The sequence below is a fragment of the Aspergillus alliaceus genome (genome assembly GCF_009176365.1).
Source record: "Aspergillus alliaceus strain CBS 536.65 unplaced genomic scaffold BDW43scaffold_2, whole genome shotgun sequence".
Taxonomy (NCBI): Eukaryota; Fungi; Ascomycota; class Eurotiomycetes; order Eurotiales; family Aspergillaceae; genus Aspergillus; species Aspergillus alliaceus.
Window position 1 is genome coordinate 1,108,232 of NW_022474685.1, and position 17,213 is coordinate 1,125,444.

General features: G+C 48.4%; 5 protein-coding genes across 5 annotated transcripts; 2 read left to right on the forward strand and 3 right to left on the reverse strand.

Moving 5' to 3' along the window:
• Positions 1-1,265: 1,265 nt before the first annotated feature.
• Positions 1,266-2,523, reverse strand: BDW43DRAFT_319334 (pepsin-like aspartic protease; the record flags this gene model as incomplete). The annotated part of the gene is made up of 3 exons (XM_032048899.1): positions 1,266-2,193; positions 2,243-2,364; positions 2,425-2,523. 3 exons carry the CDS (start codon positions 2,521-2,523, stop codon positions 1,266-1,268), a joined length of 1,149 nt encoding a protein of 382 aa, XP_031905927.1.
• A 2,936-nt stretch (positions 2,524-5,459) lies between these two features.
• BDW43DRAFT_72915 (Dyp-type peroxidase) lies at positions 5,460-6,681 on the reverse strand. Its single transcript, XM_032050442.1, has one exon. The coding sequence runs from the start codon at positions 6,665-6,667 to the stop codon at positions 5,525-5,527; it is 1,143 nt and encodes a 380-aa protein (XP_031905928.1). The 5' UTR covers positions 6,668-6,681; the 3' UTR covers positions 5,460-5,524.
• Positions 6,682-7,207: 526 nt separating this feature from the next.
• On the forward strand, positions 7,208-9,270 carry BDW43DRAFT_305976 (HET domain-containing protein; the record flags this gene model as incomplete). Its single annotated transcript, XM_032045915.1, has 4 exons — positions 7,208-7,538; positions 7,598-7,604; positions 7,644-9,054; positions 9,214-9,270. The coding sequence occupies 4 exons, from the start codon at positions 7,208-7,210 to the stop codon at positions 9,268-9,270; spliced, it is 1,806 nt and encodes a 601-aa protein (XP_031905929.1).
• A 1,300-nt stretch (positions 9,271-10,570) lies between these two features.
• BDW43DRAFT_72921 (amino acid permease/ SLC12A domain-containing protein) lies at positions 10,571-12,714 on the forward strand. Its single transcript, XM_032050443.1, has 4 exons — positions 10,571-10,933; positions 10,996-12,166; positions 12,220-12,331; positions 12,390-12,714. The coding sequence occupies exons 1-4, from the start codon at positions 10,745-10,747 to the stop codon at positions 12,565-12,567; spliced, it is 1,650 nt and encodes a 549-aa protein (XP_031905930.1). The 5' UTR covers positions 10,571-10,744; the 3' UTR covers positions 12,568-12,714.
• A 604-nt stretch (positions 12,715-13,318) lies between these two features.
• BDW43DRAFT_72931 (DUF3129 domain-containing protein) lies at positions 13,319-14,604 on the reverse strand. Its single transcript, XM_032050444.1, has 5 exons — positions 14,380-14,604; positions 14,116-14,319; positions 13,956-14,066; positions 13,733-13,905; positions 13,319-13,669 (listed from the first exon to the last, which is right to left on the reverse strand). Exons 1-5 carry the CDS (start codon positions 14,492-14,494, stop codon positions 13,391-13,393), a joined length of 882 nt encoding a protein of 293 aa, XP_031905931.1. The 5' UTR covers positions 14,495-14,604; the 3' UTR covers positions 13,319-13,390.
• Positions 14,605-17,213: the final 2,609 nt, after the last annotated feature.

The following is a 17,213-nucleotide window of genomic DNA, read 5'->3' on the forward strand; positions in this document are numbered from 1 at the left end:
TTGTCATTATGGAACGCGGTCACCTGCTGAACGCCGCGGCTCTCCATGGCACTGAGTGACATTGGTTTGGTTCCCGTAAGGGCTGCAGAAGCGGAAGCAGGCTTTCTTATAGAGGGAGATCTTTGCCGTCTCTCCACAGCAGTCTTGGTGAGTGAGGAGGTATTTGTGATCGTTCTTCCAAAGGCCTAGAGGAGGCTGGCGGACTGTTGCAGGACATTTGTGACCCATGACTGATTTGGTTTGTGGCTTGTAGGAAGGAGGTGGGTAGGTGGGTAGTTGATGAGGGGTTGTTATTGAGGCTTGCTCGAAGTCAGGGAGAATGTCAGGGCCAATTTTGTTTGAGACCTGAAAGCGAAAGAGGTAAACCGGTTGTAATTGACTATGAAGAAAAGAAACTCGAAATGAGCGAACTTGAACCGATTTATTTCCTTTCCTGTATCCGTGCGGTGTATCGCTAGCCACGATAATGGATATACAACCCAACGAGGCTCAATGCAAGGATTGACCGAAGGAGGAGCATTTGGCCCCCAGGCCCATATTGGGGGCTGTAGTTCCGAAGCCCTATGCCGGCTCTCAATCGCTCTGCCGATTATTATTTCACCGCAATTGACGGTTTCCACAATACCTGTCTCAACGTAGTCTAGATCATGGGCTGAGCTTCTCTGGGTAGGATCTGTTCTTTACGGAGCTAACGAGGATGGGCAGGCGTTCTGATTGATTGTTCGTCAGAATAAGTCAAGATGATGGCTCGCTTAGCGATTTCAATGAATAGGATCATATTTAGCGTACAGCCTAGATTTGCGGAAAGGCGCCGATTCAAGCAAGATAATCCATTACACAACGTTTACTAATTAGTGAAATGTAGATATATGGAGATCACTATATGGTGATATGTTCTTCGTAGGGGTAAACCTCAAGAGTGAAGCTCTATCCGCTAAAATCCATTTTATGTCCATGGATCCTGCAGCATGCATATCCCCAAACCTTATCCGAAGATTGCTAACACGGGATTCAGTATTTTTTGTTTCCGTAGCCGGCTTTTGTTATAGGAAGTGTAGCATGTGGCCCTCAACAAGGCCGTGTGCAAAAATCAATACTGGTATATCTTTCCCAAATCTAGGACACAATAAACAGCTTCTAAGCGGGTCAAGACCTATATCGATACTGGGGCATGACCAATGAAGTTGATCTAATAGCTCCAAGCCTTGGCCCCACAATCGCCAGATAGAACATTTCCAGTAACCCTTCGGCCTCTATGGTCCGATTCAGGCCTTCAGTTTTCCAAACCCCACCCGGGGATGGTAGTTCGACACCTCGGTAGCTCCAAAATCCCATACACTGTAGAACTGATGGAGGAACGGCGTGCCGAAAAGCCCAAAGCCATCTCTCCCGCTGTCATCGAACGGAGGGAAACATGCATCTTTCCTATCGGCGAATCCGGGCCTAGCAAGCTGATCACCAGTCAATGTCAACTTAGGATCGGTTTCGGCCTCACCGAAGTTGAATGTGACGGACCAGGTCGAGTTGAACTCCGAGCATAGCGGAATGTGTTTCCCGTTAATAATTGCAGTCCAATTCATGCCAATCGATGCGTACACGTCGCCAATGATGTTTGACGGCACTTCGAACGACCCAGCCCCAGTGTCGAAGACAACTCGACCCGAGTCACCGATGTTGTTACAGGCCTGTTTCTTCCCAGAGTCGCTTGATCCAATAATCGAAGAGAGCGTTGCTCGCCACACCTGATACTCGATTTCTGGTCGCAGTGGAATCCAGGTAAGCTCGCCGTCGACGTATTGTTCTTCCTTCGAGCTGCCGATGGTAAGAATACCCTCTGGATTGGCGCCGGTATTCTGGTACTCCTTACCATAATATATTCCAAACCGCGGCTCATCCAAGAGACCCTGCTGCATGAGTGATTCGATAATAGTCGTGGTCTTCGCCACCGCGATCGTGCTGAAAGCTAAGCCCAAGAATCCATCTGCAGAGATGAATCTCCAGGAGCTTTCGTTCGCAGCCAGGAACGTTTGGTTCCAGGTCAAGGTGGCATCCCCTTGAACCCCAGCTGGCATGCTGAAAGTGTCGGCTACCCCTGGGCCTGCGGTTACTCCTCCAAAATAATCAATGCTTCCGTACGTCCCGAGGGTCTTGCCAGTCGTTGAAGCTGAAACGTTGTATCCGTTTCGGTCATAGCTAGTCTGGTAAGTATGGATATTTTTTGAATTACTCATGGGTTTCGTACCCACTTCCGTTATCGCAGGTTTTCGCGCATGTCTGGTCAACAACCCATGTCGACGACGAACCGGTGTCAAAGTGGAGCATGTGTGTCTGAAAAGGCGTTCCAATGTTTACCTCCACTGATGCCTTGTCAGAGTATCCACGTTAGCTGAGGCATGATATGAGGTGAATATGACATTCGCCTACATAACTGTTGCGAAAATGAATCGGCAGATCAACGGTCGCAGACAATGCGGATGGTAAGACCGTTGCTATTGCAGCTATGTCTAGCGAACGTGGCATCATTGTTATAGCCTCTATCGCTCCCTTGATAAAATGAAGAGCTGATATTCAAAAATCTGATCGAAGAGATACGGGCAAAGGGAAGAAGCGGGATGGGATCACCTCACACCAAACAACACCAAACCTGATTCGCACGCCCGGGACTCCGATTATATACCATTTGCACAAGGAAAGCACCTTTGGTTTAGTCATGCACCGCACCAGATCACCTATATGAGGAAAATGTCAATGCGGTGGGGCGGCCGACCTAGACCAGAGCATGCAGAAATAAAACAGGCTTTGACATATAAAACTGCGGCATAATAGGCTCGCCATTCGACACCGTCATGAATCTGAAACATAGCGTCGGGTCGGAAGGGCCTCCCTCCCCGTGGGAAACGTAGTGTTCGTTGAAAATTTCATGCCGTGGTCTCTCGGGCCGCTTGATCTATCAGTCCCTTACAGAAAAATTCTTAAATTCCACCAGAGCACATTATCCTCATATGCATGTGGTGGGGGATGCAGTATCGTCAGTATCGTGGACTCTGGGATCGGCGTGCTAGTCTACCTCGGTGCCCTGTCACTCTTATATTGGTGTCTCGGAAATCTAAGACATTGTTTCACCTATGGGTAATTGTCTTGTGAAGAACACACCTCGGGGTATGTACGTACCTCTGCTGAAGGTCTGTTAGCATTGATAACAGAGCGTACCAGTGCGTAGGATATGCATTCGAGAGTTTAGTCAACTGTAAATAAATCAGGACAGCGAGCGTATCACTGAATTAGATCAGAGAAGTATATTGGACGGGGGGCCGACGATATTATACCCCGCTACCCTCCACGCTCGCTTACAATGGTACATAGCGAGGTTCAGGTGCTTAGAAAATTTAGGCTAAAGCGATCGGCATCTATGTGTATCATGTGTGGACAACTCTACCTTGACTCGAATGAATGAAAGCCAGAGATAACAAGTCGGCTATTTAGATATGGGTGAAGATCGAGGGATGATCCAGAAATAGTATAGAAACATAGTGCAAATGTTAGCTTTGATGTATCTCGTCTCAAGTAACTCAGATATGTAACTCCCAGGGTACTGTTGTCTAGATAGTCTTTGCATTATCTTATCTTGATTAGGCAACACTCAGTCAGGCGATGTCCGGGCAGCTCGAAGTCCATCTTCACACTGAAAGATGAATACAATCTTGTCAAGCCCTAATACGGCGTAGGCGACGTATCAAGTGAAGCATTCTATGATCTTGACGAACGATTAGGTTGTCGACCCACACAATGTACAAAGATATATTGTACTCCATCGACCCTCAGAGACTAGGAGCTTGACCTCCGATCAGCGAAGACCCATGGACACTTGCTGTTTGATCTTAGGATTTGAACTTCCTATCGTCCATAAGATTGCCTTGGCACTTTAATCTGAACCTTCACTTTTCCTGCCGGAAGGTGAGTAGTTGCCTGCTGCTCTAAAATCGCGTAAATCAACCGAACGTTCGTACCCAACCAAGTTAAGACCGCCATCCAATGGGGAGAACGTAGATACTGTGGTCAAGTTACATGGCTCGATGGAAGGCTCTCGACTACATCTGCTAATCGATCTGTGACATTGCTCCGCGGTGTACGAGTAGTACGTGCCTAGTATGTTCCTAGAATTGGCTGGTTTGCAACTCTCAAAAATTGAATCAAGATTTTCCATATAAAATCGTCTCCTCGGATCAGTAGCACACCTGTGATTGCTATTCCCATAGCTTCAGTCCAACGTGGGTATACAAGATTGTATACGGATAGGACTCTTCTGTCAAATTAAGACACCGCGTCATCTGACGTCGCCTACCAGCTCATATTTCATAACAGCGCTCAGTATCTTACTCGATTGATCCAGGTGACGAGCATTTGTCATGCACTTTGACTCATAGTTAGAATGCAGATGTAGTTCTTACCTCATTTTTTGTGATGTAGCGATGTTGGAAGAGATTCTATAAATCCAGCGGACCATTCCCTCCTACCTCAGAAGAACCATCTTTCCTAGAGATCACTACAACAGCAAATGCTGCACAGGAGAATATTCAAGAGAATACTACCTAAGTATCATCGGAAAAGATTTCCAGAGAACATCGTCACACAATAAATTCAAACAAAACCCTTCTAAAAACACGAATCGATCATTCTTTCAGTATCGTTCTCTATCCAAACGATCTAAAAATGAGGATCAACGTCATCCTTCTCGCACTCGTCGTCAACACTGTCGCTGCCCCTCTTGAGACGGATCCAACCACAGAGGTGGACATCGAGCGCTCCAATATCTGCCACTGGCGAAGCCCCTGCACCGCCTGGTGGAACGAAAGGCGATGCGTCCGCTACTGCGGTGACAGAGTATTTTCGCACTATAGCTACGACGACTGTGGCTTTTTCTTCAGGAAGTGCTGCTGTGTGCACGAAGAACACCCCGAAATATGACTTTTACTACGTTCGATGAGTTTCCTAGGATGTCTCGAAGTTAGGAAGGGAATGGACAGTGACTAAGTGTCTGATCTTCGCGGGGATTAATTTGAAAGATATGGGCCGTTCTGTTTGAGAAACATGAGTTGAAAGATAATATTTATTGCGCATTGGCTTCTGTATGTGCCTATTGGTGTTTTATGACGTTCACAATCTATGGCTGAAGGGGTTGTATCTTGATAGTACTCTTATTATTAGTCTTTCAAAGACATGCCTAGCATTTAGAGGTATATTCATATTTTCTTCTCTTCTTTCAGCGTTGTCACGTACCTCCCTCGTTTTATATATCATCTTTCCCAATATTTTTGCTTTTCCTTTATTCAGTGGTTGAGTTAATAGTCTATTACGCGTTCAGCGATACGCAGTCACTTTGTTGTTTCCTCCATTTCGATAGCTGATAAACAAAGTTATAATTCGCAGCAGATCAGTCTATACAGTATAATATAAACCAAATATCCCCCCCTTTAGAAAGTGATTGACATATTAGTCTAGACCTCGGGTCGGCTTGTATACAAAATCAGTCACTCTCCAACCCAGCAAGCACACTAGCCGGCGGCGCGTAAAAGGTCACACCAGTCAACGGCTTCGAAAAATCAAGCAAGCGATCGTGCAATCCTGGAGGATTGCCAATAAACATGCGCTCCAGCATCCTCTCAATCACCCATAGGCGCCGCGTATATCCGATAAAGTACGTTCCGAATTCACTAGAGCTAGGGTTGCCGAACGGCATGTTGTCGCGAAGAATCTCATGTTCCTCCCCATTCTCCTCGATCGTCGCTAGTGATTTGTGCGACTGTTGTTGACCCTCCTCCGCATCATCTAACTCGATATTCTCCCATTTTGTACGACCAATAATCGCCTCCTGCTTCTCAGCAGGGAGACCCTTCCATCCTTGGAGATCATGCACGTATTTCTGGACCACGATATAGCTTCCTCCGGTAGCGGACCCGTCTTCTTCGGCGACGAGGACAGCATCGGATACCGATGGACCGACGGGATTGGCTGTGCCATCGACAAAGCCTAGCAGGTCGCGCACATCGAAGTACCGGAACCCAACCGTCTGATCGATGACTGTAATGGTGTCGCCCAGAAGATCTATCAGCTGTCGTTCGAACTCGAAACATAGGTCACGACGGTCTGAGCGGATGTGGAAAAGGAGGTCCCCGGGGGTCGACACCGCAGTGTGGGTTTTGCCCTTTATCTCACGGAAAGGGTGTAGCTCAGCCGGGCGAGGGAGACCCGTTAGGCGATCCCAGATGTCGCTGCCGATTCCAACAGTGCATGCGAATTGGGAGGCAAGGTCGCGGATGGAAACGTTCTTGGATAGGTCATCAATGCTAGCGAGGGTCGATCGAACCGTTTGAATGGCTTCTGGACCGTCTTTGACACACACGACGAGGAATGTCGCCGACTGTGTTAAGGGTGCATCGACTCGTTGAGCCTCGATGGGGACGCGGCTGCTCATGCTTGCTTTTGTGACCGGTGGATCGGTTCGCAATTGAGGGGTTAGAGGACGCCGATGATGGTTTATCGAGGTAATTGACGCCGTTTGGTACTTTGCGGTGATTCTTGGAAGTCTCGATGGAGGAACTGGGCGGCTGCGACACGCTTGAGAGTAGATATTGTAGACGATGTTCCTGGAATTGGGGATTCTGTGCATATTCAGGCCACCGGCGGACCTTGATTCAGATCGAGGAAGGAGTCAGTAGCCTAGTCCTGAGGTGGAGCGTGAGGGGATTCAGCAATTATCAATGAGGGCTACTGCTGCACCTGATTAGCACTTACCTCTTTCGGCGCTGACGTCACTACTCTGCCTAGTAATTGTGAAACCCTACTTGGCCAATGGCCAGAGTATCTTCACTACCCAATGACGGTTACTTCTGTTGGAAATAGTAGGGAAACTCGATTGAGTTGATTGATGGGTCTGCATATCCCTCGTTCAACGCCTGACATGCCAGGAATTGGCCAAATATGTTCAAGAATCTGACACACTCTCTTGTATTCTTGCATACCACGATTTGGCTAGACAACGCGATTCTAGTCGCAAATCATGTCTTATTGGACAATTAGTATGTCTAAATCGAGTTAGTCCACATGATCTCTGCTTCTATTGGCCAGAATGATTGGTCCGTGCTAATGCTTCCTCGATCATTTGAACCCCACCTGTTGCTGTCAAATCAGTAATGGGGCTTCACAAGCAATGGAATTCTCAGGCAGGACCTGTTCAATTTGTCGCACTGTTCTCCTTCCTGACACAGGGTCGGTACTCAAGGGGCGTTCTCAATCACCGCACCAGCCATTTGAGATCTTCCGTGCAGCTGCCCTAGGAAATTGTGTCATCTGCTCAACGATATGGAATCTCACCGACCAACATCGCCATGCGTGGACAGACGCTCCACAGATATCCTGGACTCCGATGCAATACATAACACAACTGTATACTGGCGAAGAGAAAATTGTAACCGTTTTGTTTACGGACCCAATAGCCCACCAGGTTGCCCATGCGAGGTTTACACTTATACCTATGGATAGTAAGTAGTAGATAAACAGCCCTAGAGTGCTGTGTATTGAAAGGCTAACTCGTGTGTAGGTGCTGAGTATAGCCCATATTTTATGTAGCCTAACCTGGAGTCAAGCACTGGATCCGCACCTACGTTGACAACAGCATACGGATGGTTTCGCTCTTGTTACTCTACCCATGCGTCGTGTCGTAGATTGGCAAGCTTCAACCCTAACCAGCTCCCCACCCGTCTCATCGACGTCGGCAATGATGGTGACACGGATTGGTTTCTTCGCGTTGTTCGCGAGGACGGCATTTCGTCGCCATCAGCACCATACATGACGCTCAGTTATCGTTGGGGCAATCCAACCATCTCACTACTATCCTCTAACATTACTCGGCTCCGTCGGGGAAGCCCAATCGCCGACCTCCCTTCCACTTTCCAAGATTTCATAGCTGTCGCTCGACGCTTTGGCATCCAATATGTCTGGATTGATGCTCTGTGTATCGTTCAAGATTCCACCGAAGACTGGGAGGCGGAAGCGTCGACAATGAGTCATGTATATGCTAATTCGGCATGCAATATCGCTGCATCCGCGTCTAATTATCCAGAAGAAGGTCTTTTCCGCCCCTGTGAACCTGACCTCGTCCGACCCGGCAAGGTCCTGACCTCTCTATTCGCCGATAAACCCTCCCCTCACTACATCTTTGACAAGGGGTACTGGGACCGACAGCTATTTGCGGGACCGTTGCACAACCGTGGATGGGTATTCCAAGAATGTTTCCTGGCACCTCGCGTACTCTACTTTGGGAAAGACCAGATATTATGGGAGTGTCTATGTGAGCATAAATGCGAGGGATTCCCTCAAGGCATCCCCGCACACTATTCGGACAAGAACATGGACCCGCTCTTAGATTCTATATCGGCCGGTCGCTCCAAACTCCCCGGGAAGGGCTCTCCTCTAGTGTTTTATCTATGGAATAGTCTTGTCGAGCAATACTCTACATGCCATTTAACTGAACCTTCAGATAAAATGGTTGCCATCGCCGGGATCGCAAGGCTCTTTGGCCAAATCACCGGCGACGAATACGTAGCCGGCTGGTGGAAGTCGTGGCTGCTTGAGTCACTGGACTGGACAGTTACCAAACCCCAAGTACGACTATCGGAGGAGTACCGGGCTCCATCTTGGCCTTGGGCTTCGCTCGATGGACCGGTTAGACTAACGGGTCCATGTGACTCCACGGAATTCCTCGTCCAGGTCATGGATGTACATGTGACCACACGAGGACCAGATGAAATGACAAACATCATTCAAGGACATCTGGTGATAAAGGGCCGCACAGTTCCGGCAGTCTATCTGGAGAGCGGAGCCCATCTCCTAGTCACGAGCGAGCGTCAGCTTATGGTAGACCTATTTCTAGATTCTTTGAGTATTGACTTTCCCGAGGGTAAAATGGTTGAATGCATCCCCTTGAAAAAGGACTACCTCCTTCCAGAACCCGGTGAAGGGACACGCCCTTATATTCAATGCCTTTTACTCGAGGGGGTGGGTCCAGCGCGTGGAATTGATTCTCGGTATCGACGTGTTGGGTCATGCACTTGTTATGCTATAGAAGACGTTGAGTATCTCTGTACGGCAGGGGAAACTTTAACCAGGATAATAGTTTAACAAAGTCATCTACGAGGTTGAGTCTGATAACGATAGCTCATATTCGATGTTGTGAACTTTGTGAACATCCATACCAGCAGCCGTAACCAATAGCTTTCAGATTCGACGCGTGGTTCAATGCCCCCCATCAACTGAATCCCGTTGCGAGGTATAACTAGTATCATTCAAATAGAAAGTATCATGTTATCTGCTGCGTATCTGTAGAGAGTCACCCTCACACGTCCAACCAGAAAGCATGCCTCGGTCATATTCTCCACTATATAAATGTCTAAAGAATACCTGTGGATAGTAAGTTTGAATCGCAGTGTGTGGATTGATCTACAACAGCTAAGCTTTTTTCTGAACTCTTCGTCCAATAGGAAAAGGTCTCTTGACTTGCTTCCACAAGCAGAGAGCTCTTTCGCCCAGAGCATCTTAGTATTTTATTTACCATAAATGGCCTTCTTGTCGTAGTCTGCGATCATTGACGGAACTTCCTTCAGATATCCCATATTGTAGGATAACCATCGATTTCTTTACAATTGCTCGTGGTACGACATGTGGTGTCTCAACCTGAAGCTCATTGATCTTCCTTTGTTGATATTTGATCTATTCTCCTCTGTCTCTTGTGTCCTCGAGTCAACATATCACTTCGTCAAAGACGCCTAGCCTACTGGTTGGTTTTACTTGAGGATCAAGCAAATACGTGACGATATCCAGAGCACGCTTTGCTATTGCGCTAGAGCACTTGAGGAGTAGCACACAGTGGACACCACAGATCTACAGATGAAGTTTGTCAGCAGATGTACTAGCCAGCATGGCTTCTAAGATCGGTTCTGCTAGTCTGCACTGAGGCTTACCAAAGGAAAAATGAAGGACGAGGATGTGAAAGGTGAATAAGAAGACGAAAAAGATCTGACACTGTTGGGCTGACTGTTCCTGAAAACTGCTGCGTGGTGTCATTAGAGTCGTGTTAAACAAACAACGGTTTACGGTTTACGTATGAGACGATTTCCCTGTTAGAGTTGGACGGTCCATTGATCTCCTGACCTGATAGCATCCATTTTGCTAATATAGACGAAAAGATTGTGAGTGTTAATCAGGTGGTCCTTTAGCACTACCCCTATATCCATAAAACACTTTGTGTAAAAACAAACGCAAGAGAGGAGAAAAAAAAAGCCATAAAATCCCGCTGTCTGCGACGGTCTTATTTTCACCATGGATAATATTCTGCATCATCCCACATAAGCTAACTCCGTAACCGATCCTTCGAAGCCATAGTGTGTCGTCGGCCGATTTCCTTTACCCTAAAATATGAACGAGCGTCCGTTTCATTGGACCGAAGCGGCAGGAAATCGGTATTAACTACTGGGACGGATGTCAAGTATCCCCACAGGAGTTAAACCCGAATTTTCCCACGCAATAAGCATTTCTCAGTAGCCAGTGGGATGGCGTGCTTGCTTATCATCCGCGGAAAATTATTCCCCAAGAATTCGCACCTCATTGCGTCGCCGAGAAAAACACTTTTCTCGTTCACCCCTCGAACGACAGCAGGGAAGAACAGGGAGAGTCAGAACTCAATGATAAAATGGCAGAACCTTTGAAGAGCCCCGCACATGATGGTCGCGAAGTATCACCACGGCCCCAGCCAGAGGGAGAATGGGCGCCGGTGCTCGATGATGGAGAGCAACAAATTGTATCGCAACACGAACGCCAGGATCTGCGTCGCGGGCTATCGCAACGACATGTGCAGATGATTGCTATTGCGGGCGCCATTGTATGTGGATCCACACCAAGCTATACAGGGCAAATTTATTAAGTGTTATGTTTGGGGCTTAGGGGACGGGACTTTTCCTTGGTCTAGGGGGCGCCATCGCGACCGGCGGACCGCTGGGAGCTCTACTCGGCTACATTTTTGTCGGGTTCATTGTATGCTGCATTCAGTACGCGTTGGGTGAGGTCTCCGCGCTGATGCCGGTGACCGGTTCGTTCGTGCGCCACGCTGAGCTCCTTGTTGACCCAGCCTTGGGCTTTGCCATTGGCTGGAACGTCGTGTATGGTGCCTTTCTATCTGTCCCGAGTGAGATATCCGCGGCCGTGGTGATGATCCAGTTCTGGACAGACATCAATGCTGCAGTCTGGGTGACCATCCTGATCGTCGTGTCCGCTCTTGTAGCCTTCGCACTTGTACGTGTGTATGGTGAGGTCGAATTCTTTTTCGCCATACTCAAGATCCTGTTGGTTGTCTTCGTCGTTATTCTCGGCCTGGTCATCGACCTCGGCGGAATACCTGGCAAGCCACGGTTGGGCTTTCACTACTGGAAGCAAGGTGCATTCGTTGAATACATAGCTGATGGCGCCTGGGGTCGCTTTCTCGGCTTCTGGGCCGTCATGACCAGTGCAGTCTACTCGTTTGCGGGCGTGGAAAGCTTAGCGATGGCCGCAGCAGAGACGAGGAACCCACGACATAACATACCCAAAGCTTGCCGGCGGGTCTTTGTCCGGGTAACATTGTTCTATCTGGCCGCAGTGCTTGTCGTGGGCATGCTCGTCTCGAGCTCTGACCCTAGACTCCGAGACGACTCTGGCACCGCCGCGACAAGCCCCTTCGTGATCGCTGCAGGTGACGCCGGCATCAAAGCGATTCCCTCAATTGTCAATGCAGTCTGTATCACTTCTGCATGGTCCGCCTCCAATCAAAGCATGTTGGCCGGTACACGAACTCTCTACGGTCTCGCCGTCAAGGGACATGCGCCGAAAATCTTCCTCCGTACATCCTCTTGGGGTGTCCCTTACATGTGTGTCGCCGCGCAGACAGCAGTGTCCTTTCTAGCCTATATGTGTGTTTCCAACAGCGCCTTGACTGTGTTCTATTGGCTCCTCGACCTAACGGCGGCCGGTGTTCTGGTCTCGTGGATTGCAATCGCATTCAACCATATCCGTTTAATGCAAGCACTTAAGGCGCAAGGAATCCCGGCCAGCGAGCTGCCCTGGCATAATCGCATAACTTGTATGGGCTTCCCGCTCTGAAAATGGTTTTCTGTTCATGCTAACGATCATTAGATTTCTCCTCCTGGTTCGCCTTCATCATGTGCATAATAATCCTTCTTACCGGTGGATTCACCGTCTTCACTGCCGGCAACTGGGACCCTGCCTCATTCGTGTCCTCATACCTGTACGTACCACAAATTTCTCCCTCCATACCTTCGAGTCAAGCTAATTATGGGGTACAGGGATATCCCACTCGTCCTATGCGCATACGGGCTGTACAAAGTACTTCGCCGAACGAAGATTGTCCCTTTGAAGGAAGTGCCAATTCGCCAAGCGCTGGAGGAAGCCCGTAATGACCCGGAAAATGTACCCATCAAGAAGCCTCAAGGGTGGAGGAAATTGAATATTCTGTGGGAATGAAACGTGACATGGTTAGCCTTGTTAGAGAGATATTAATTTCACAGCTATATGTGTGCTGGCTTCTTCCGTGTCCTGTCTCGTGCGGATTATGATTTGTTAAAGGTGGTATATCGCAAGGCTCGAAGCCCCCTACGCCGGGGGTCAAATACGAGTATGTCTGCTGGAGGGATAGCTTCAGGGAGCTTCACTTCCTACTGGTAGTTCATGGCTACATAGCCTGTTCTCCCACATGCTTGATGTGTATGGTGGCCTGCGCACCACGGATCGCTTCATGCGGCGTGGCGTCCTCTCTCAGGTCACGGCAAAATTTTTTTTGCCCGCGTCCGGACGGTGCGGTAGTTGTCATTAGATTTGTTGGAATGGTGAGAACGTATCTTCGTCTGCGGTGACGTCTTCAAAGACATTAGCGCGGTGCTATATAGGAAGTTAATCCTGATCGCATATACACTCCGCGTCTCCTGAAGGGTTAATCTATTATGACAATGTCAGTCTAATATAAATGGAGTCGTTCTTTTGGCTTCGTATCGTGTCGGAGTTACTCTCAGACAATCTACTAAGCGACTATAAGTACAAACAGTTATATGTCCAAAACATAAAACTTAACTTTAAACAGCAATCTTCTATTCCTAACATACCAAAAGAATAAATATTAGAGATTATTGTTCGCTAGTATACATTATCTATAGGAGTATCTAGATGATTAGGTAGGCAAGACCTTAATAGCAAACAGAGCGTGGTATAAGTAAACAATTCTCAGCTTAAAACGCAACGATCAGGCAAAATCCAAGATACCACTTATTAGGTACTAAACACTTCAACCCTTCTACTGGGTAAAGGCAGCAGATCCACCGAAAGGTCCACTGATGGCAGTGTTCCTAAGACGGAGGATGCAGACATTTTTGGCATTTCCAACGGTCGCGGTGCACTTCATTCCCTGGGGAACCTGGACCTTGACGGCATAGTCCATTGTGCTAGAGGTGGAGAAGCCGGCAACACCGGGGATGTTCTGGGTGACACGAGCACTCTTGAAGGCCTTAGGGTCGGTGCCTCCACTGGAGGGGTCGATCTCAGCAGTGAGGGGCCCGGCGCCGTCTTGGTTAACCTGGAGGGTATATATGTTAGACTATGTATAATTAGGTAATATAACTCTTTTTGTTCGGCTTACCTGGTGGTAGATCACGGTGACGGTACCATCTGCGGAAGCAGTGGGAAGACCGGTGCTCGCGCCCTTTCCAGCATAGAGCTGGAGACCGTTCTCCTTGACACCGTTGCCGGTCACGGCACCAGACGCGGTTCCCGGGAGGATAGCCATAGCATCATCAACTGCGGATTGTGCACCTGGTCCAGGTTAATATGACTCTTCGCAGTGGTAGGCGGGGCTTTCTCACTCTTAATAGCTCCACCAAATGGTGTGGCGTCCGCGAGGTCCTGGATACCATTGAGGATAGTACCACCGGCGTTGGTAACGACACTTGCGGCATCGTTGATCACCTGACGACCTTCGAAGACGTTAGTCTAGGCAAACCAGAAGAGGTATAGATAGCTTACGTCTATCAGTGATAGAAGTGCGCTTCTGCGCTCCTCCGCCCATGAACTTATTAATCACCGTAGCTGCGTTCACAGGACCACCGCCAAGTGTACGACCGAGAGCAGAAGCCTTGACAGACCCGAACTCCGCATCTCGGATGATAGCGGTGTCCTTCTGGGCACCGCATGCAGCAGATGGGCAATCGCGGGGCATTCCATCCTGGACTACAATTGAATCGTCAATCAGTCAATCCGGGAAGATCCAGGAATCACGTAAGAACTCACTCGTCAACCCAGGCATGTCAACACCGTTGGCACCCTTGATACGGGTGATGAGACCATGGGCCGAAGCCTGGCTCACAGCCAGTCCTGTCAGGGCGAGGTACTTTCCGAACAACATCTTGGATGTGGATTAGAGGAGAAGTCAAGGTTTTCAAGGTTTTCTGGAGACGGAGAAAGATGAAGCTGTTTGTTGTTCCAGATTAACCATGACTGGGTTCATGATGGCTTAAATATTCAAACTCAGAGCGTCTCTTCCCCCTATCTCTCCTTTGCCCTGAGCTTTTGCAGTCCACCTAAATCCACAAATCGCGGCCAAAAGGTTTGCCGTGACACATCGAATGCAACCATGTGACGATGCCATCGCTCGTCTATCGCCGTTATGCGCATTTCAAAACTGCACTGTACACTCTTGTGCAATTGACTTTGCAGAAGATAATAGAGTTGAGACGATTGGAGCGCAGACCCTGGGCTCGAGTACAGTAGAAGGCAGGGGATCGTCGCGGACTCCACACGTTTCACGAAGCGAGGTGGGAAGAGCGAATCACGGGGAAGATCGTGCCTTGTCGTTGTTTGAGAGTAAGACTTTTGAGTCTCAAAAATGGGCGATCTGGCGACAAATTGCAGGGCTCTAGTGGATCCGATTTAAGCTCTGGGGAACTGCAGTTTGGTTCGTCTCTGCCTTATCGATTCTTTATGTGAGCTTCATATACTATGCTTCATATACTATGCTGAGCAAATGCTGTGATGCATAGGCAGGACAAGTTTACCGGTGCGGTTGCGACCAATGCAAACCTATTGCTAGCCCTCTTGCATAATCTCTACAACATGATACTGCATACCATCGGTGCAGTGAGTGTCTCATCGCTCCCCTGTCTGTGCCCTACCCCCCCCCCCCCAAAAAAAAGTGTCAAGAATAAAATCTTCGCCGATAGACTTCTCTAGCGATCAGTTCAATGCTTCAGCACGTTTCAAACCCCATTAGATCGTTCCTACCAAACACTATCCGCGCAAGACTATCCTCAATCCAGTAAAGGGGCCCAGGAAAACCATGCCGGAGGCTACAAAAATAGCAGCCGTAGGGTTGCATCTGATGTGGAGCCTAAACGAGGAACTGGAGTGGGACAACTTTGCGACTTTGCAAGTTAACCCAATCACGCACAACCAACCTATCAATCGCCAGTATTTGGCTCCTGGGATATGGCCTGATGGTACCCTACAGTCTAGCCTAGTCTCCCAAACCTCACTGCGTCTCAAGCTCAAGTTCGTCCGTGGATCTTGGCAGATCATCACTTCGCCCCATGTGACTGCCAAGTCGGGTCGGTTAAGTCGGGATCTTGAAACGAACCCTTATTTTTGCCATAGTCGGGGATCCCCTTTAAGGAGACATCGATTCCCGTCTAGACTGGACAGATTCTGTTTTTAGGATTCGGGATTGAAGGCCTTCCTCAAAGGGTATCGGGCTGTCTTGGACGGAGCGTGGTGACGGTGAAAGCCGTTCAAAACCTTGCAGTAATTGTACCCTTTTCTAGCTGTGCTATGTATCCATCGTTGTCTTGCTAAATTTTACCAAAATTGGTGGTTGCACCAGGGGGTCGCCGCGTATCTGTGCCACGCTCGACGATAGATTATCCCCAAATTTGTCCGACGAGCAATTACGACAATACACAATATTTTAGAAGACAGAAAAGCCCCTATGAGAGCCCTAGCACTACGAACGTGTATAAAACCTTGTGCCTGGCGCCCTGACGGTTTAAACACAAATCCTCTGCCTTTTCAGTCAACATCATGGACCCCGGGAGTTATTAGAAGAATGGCACCTTCAACAAGCAAACCCTGCCGACAAATTTGTACCTCTGTGCAACTTTTGCATCTGCAATAAGATCTTTCTGCGTCCCACTCTTCCCCGGAGAGCTTCGGCTACGGGTTCCACATTTGTCTCAAATACATTTCCAAAAACCAGTGCTCGTGAGCACACTTTGCCCTAGAAAACAACCGATAAATAGAGCACCAGGCGCCTTAATGCAATGCTTTATGGAGTACTGAAGCCCTTAGTAATCCCAAAGGGGCAGACGGACTTCGTAGCAGAAATTTGTGTAATTTTGTCATCGAGTATGTGCGCGTATTCCATTCCTGCGGAACCAATGGCATTATTAGGATTTTTTCTTCGAGTCTCTTTGACGGGAAACACCAACACCAGTCGCCAGCGCAATCAAGTCACCGTACAGTGCTTCCGCAAACTGGTGTCACCACCGCATACTCTTCCATTGTTTCTGTAGCCCAAATCTGACACCGGACTAATCTACATTTGGATTGGAAAGGAACAATAGTTTTCCTTGAATACTGTCTATATTCAGGCGCTGCGTTCCATAACTTGCTAGACCACAGATATTGTGTTTGAGGCTGGTGTCTATGACACGAAGACGATGCGATGCTACTTTCTCATTCGTGTCTCTCTCGTCGACATGGAAAGGAGAGTCCGTGATCAGGAGGTAATCTCGGAAAGATAAGTGCAGGATGCGGATTGGTGAGTTAATATTCTCTGGCACAGTGAGAACAGAACGAATCTGTCCAAGCAACTGCTAATATATCATCTCTTGGCAAGTTAATCAGCTGCGCAAGAGCATTGAGTGAAGGTAGAGTAGCAAGAAGAATAATAATCCCAAGTATATCCTGGAACTCTTGCTTTAGCTGCTTGATCTCTCTGTCATTTGCACCGGAAAGGAGTTGGTTCAACACGGGCAAGTATGTTCTCTCTATCTGAGATCCTGCTAATGCTACTTGGTCTTGGAAAATTGTTTCCCGGAGCTTTTCCGGGCGCCATCTCTTCTCTTCAACAA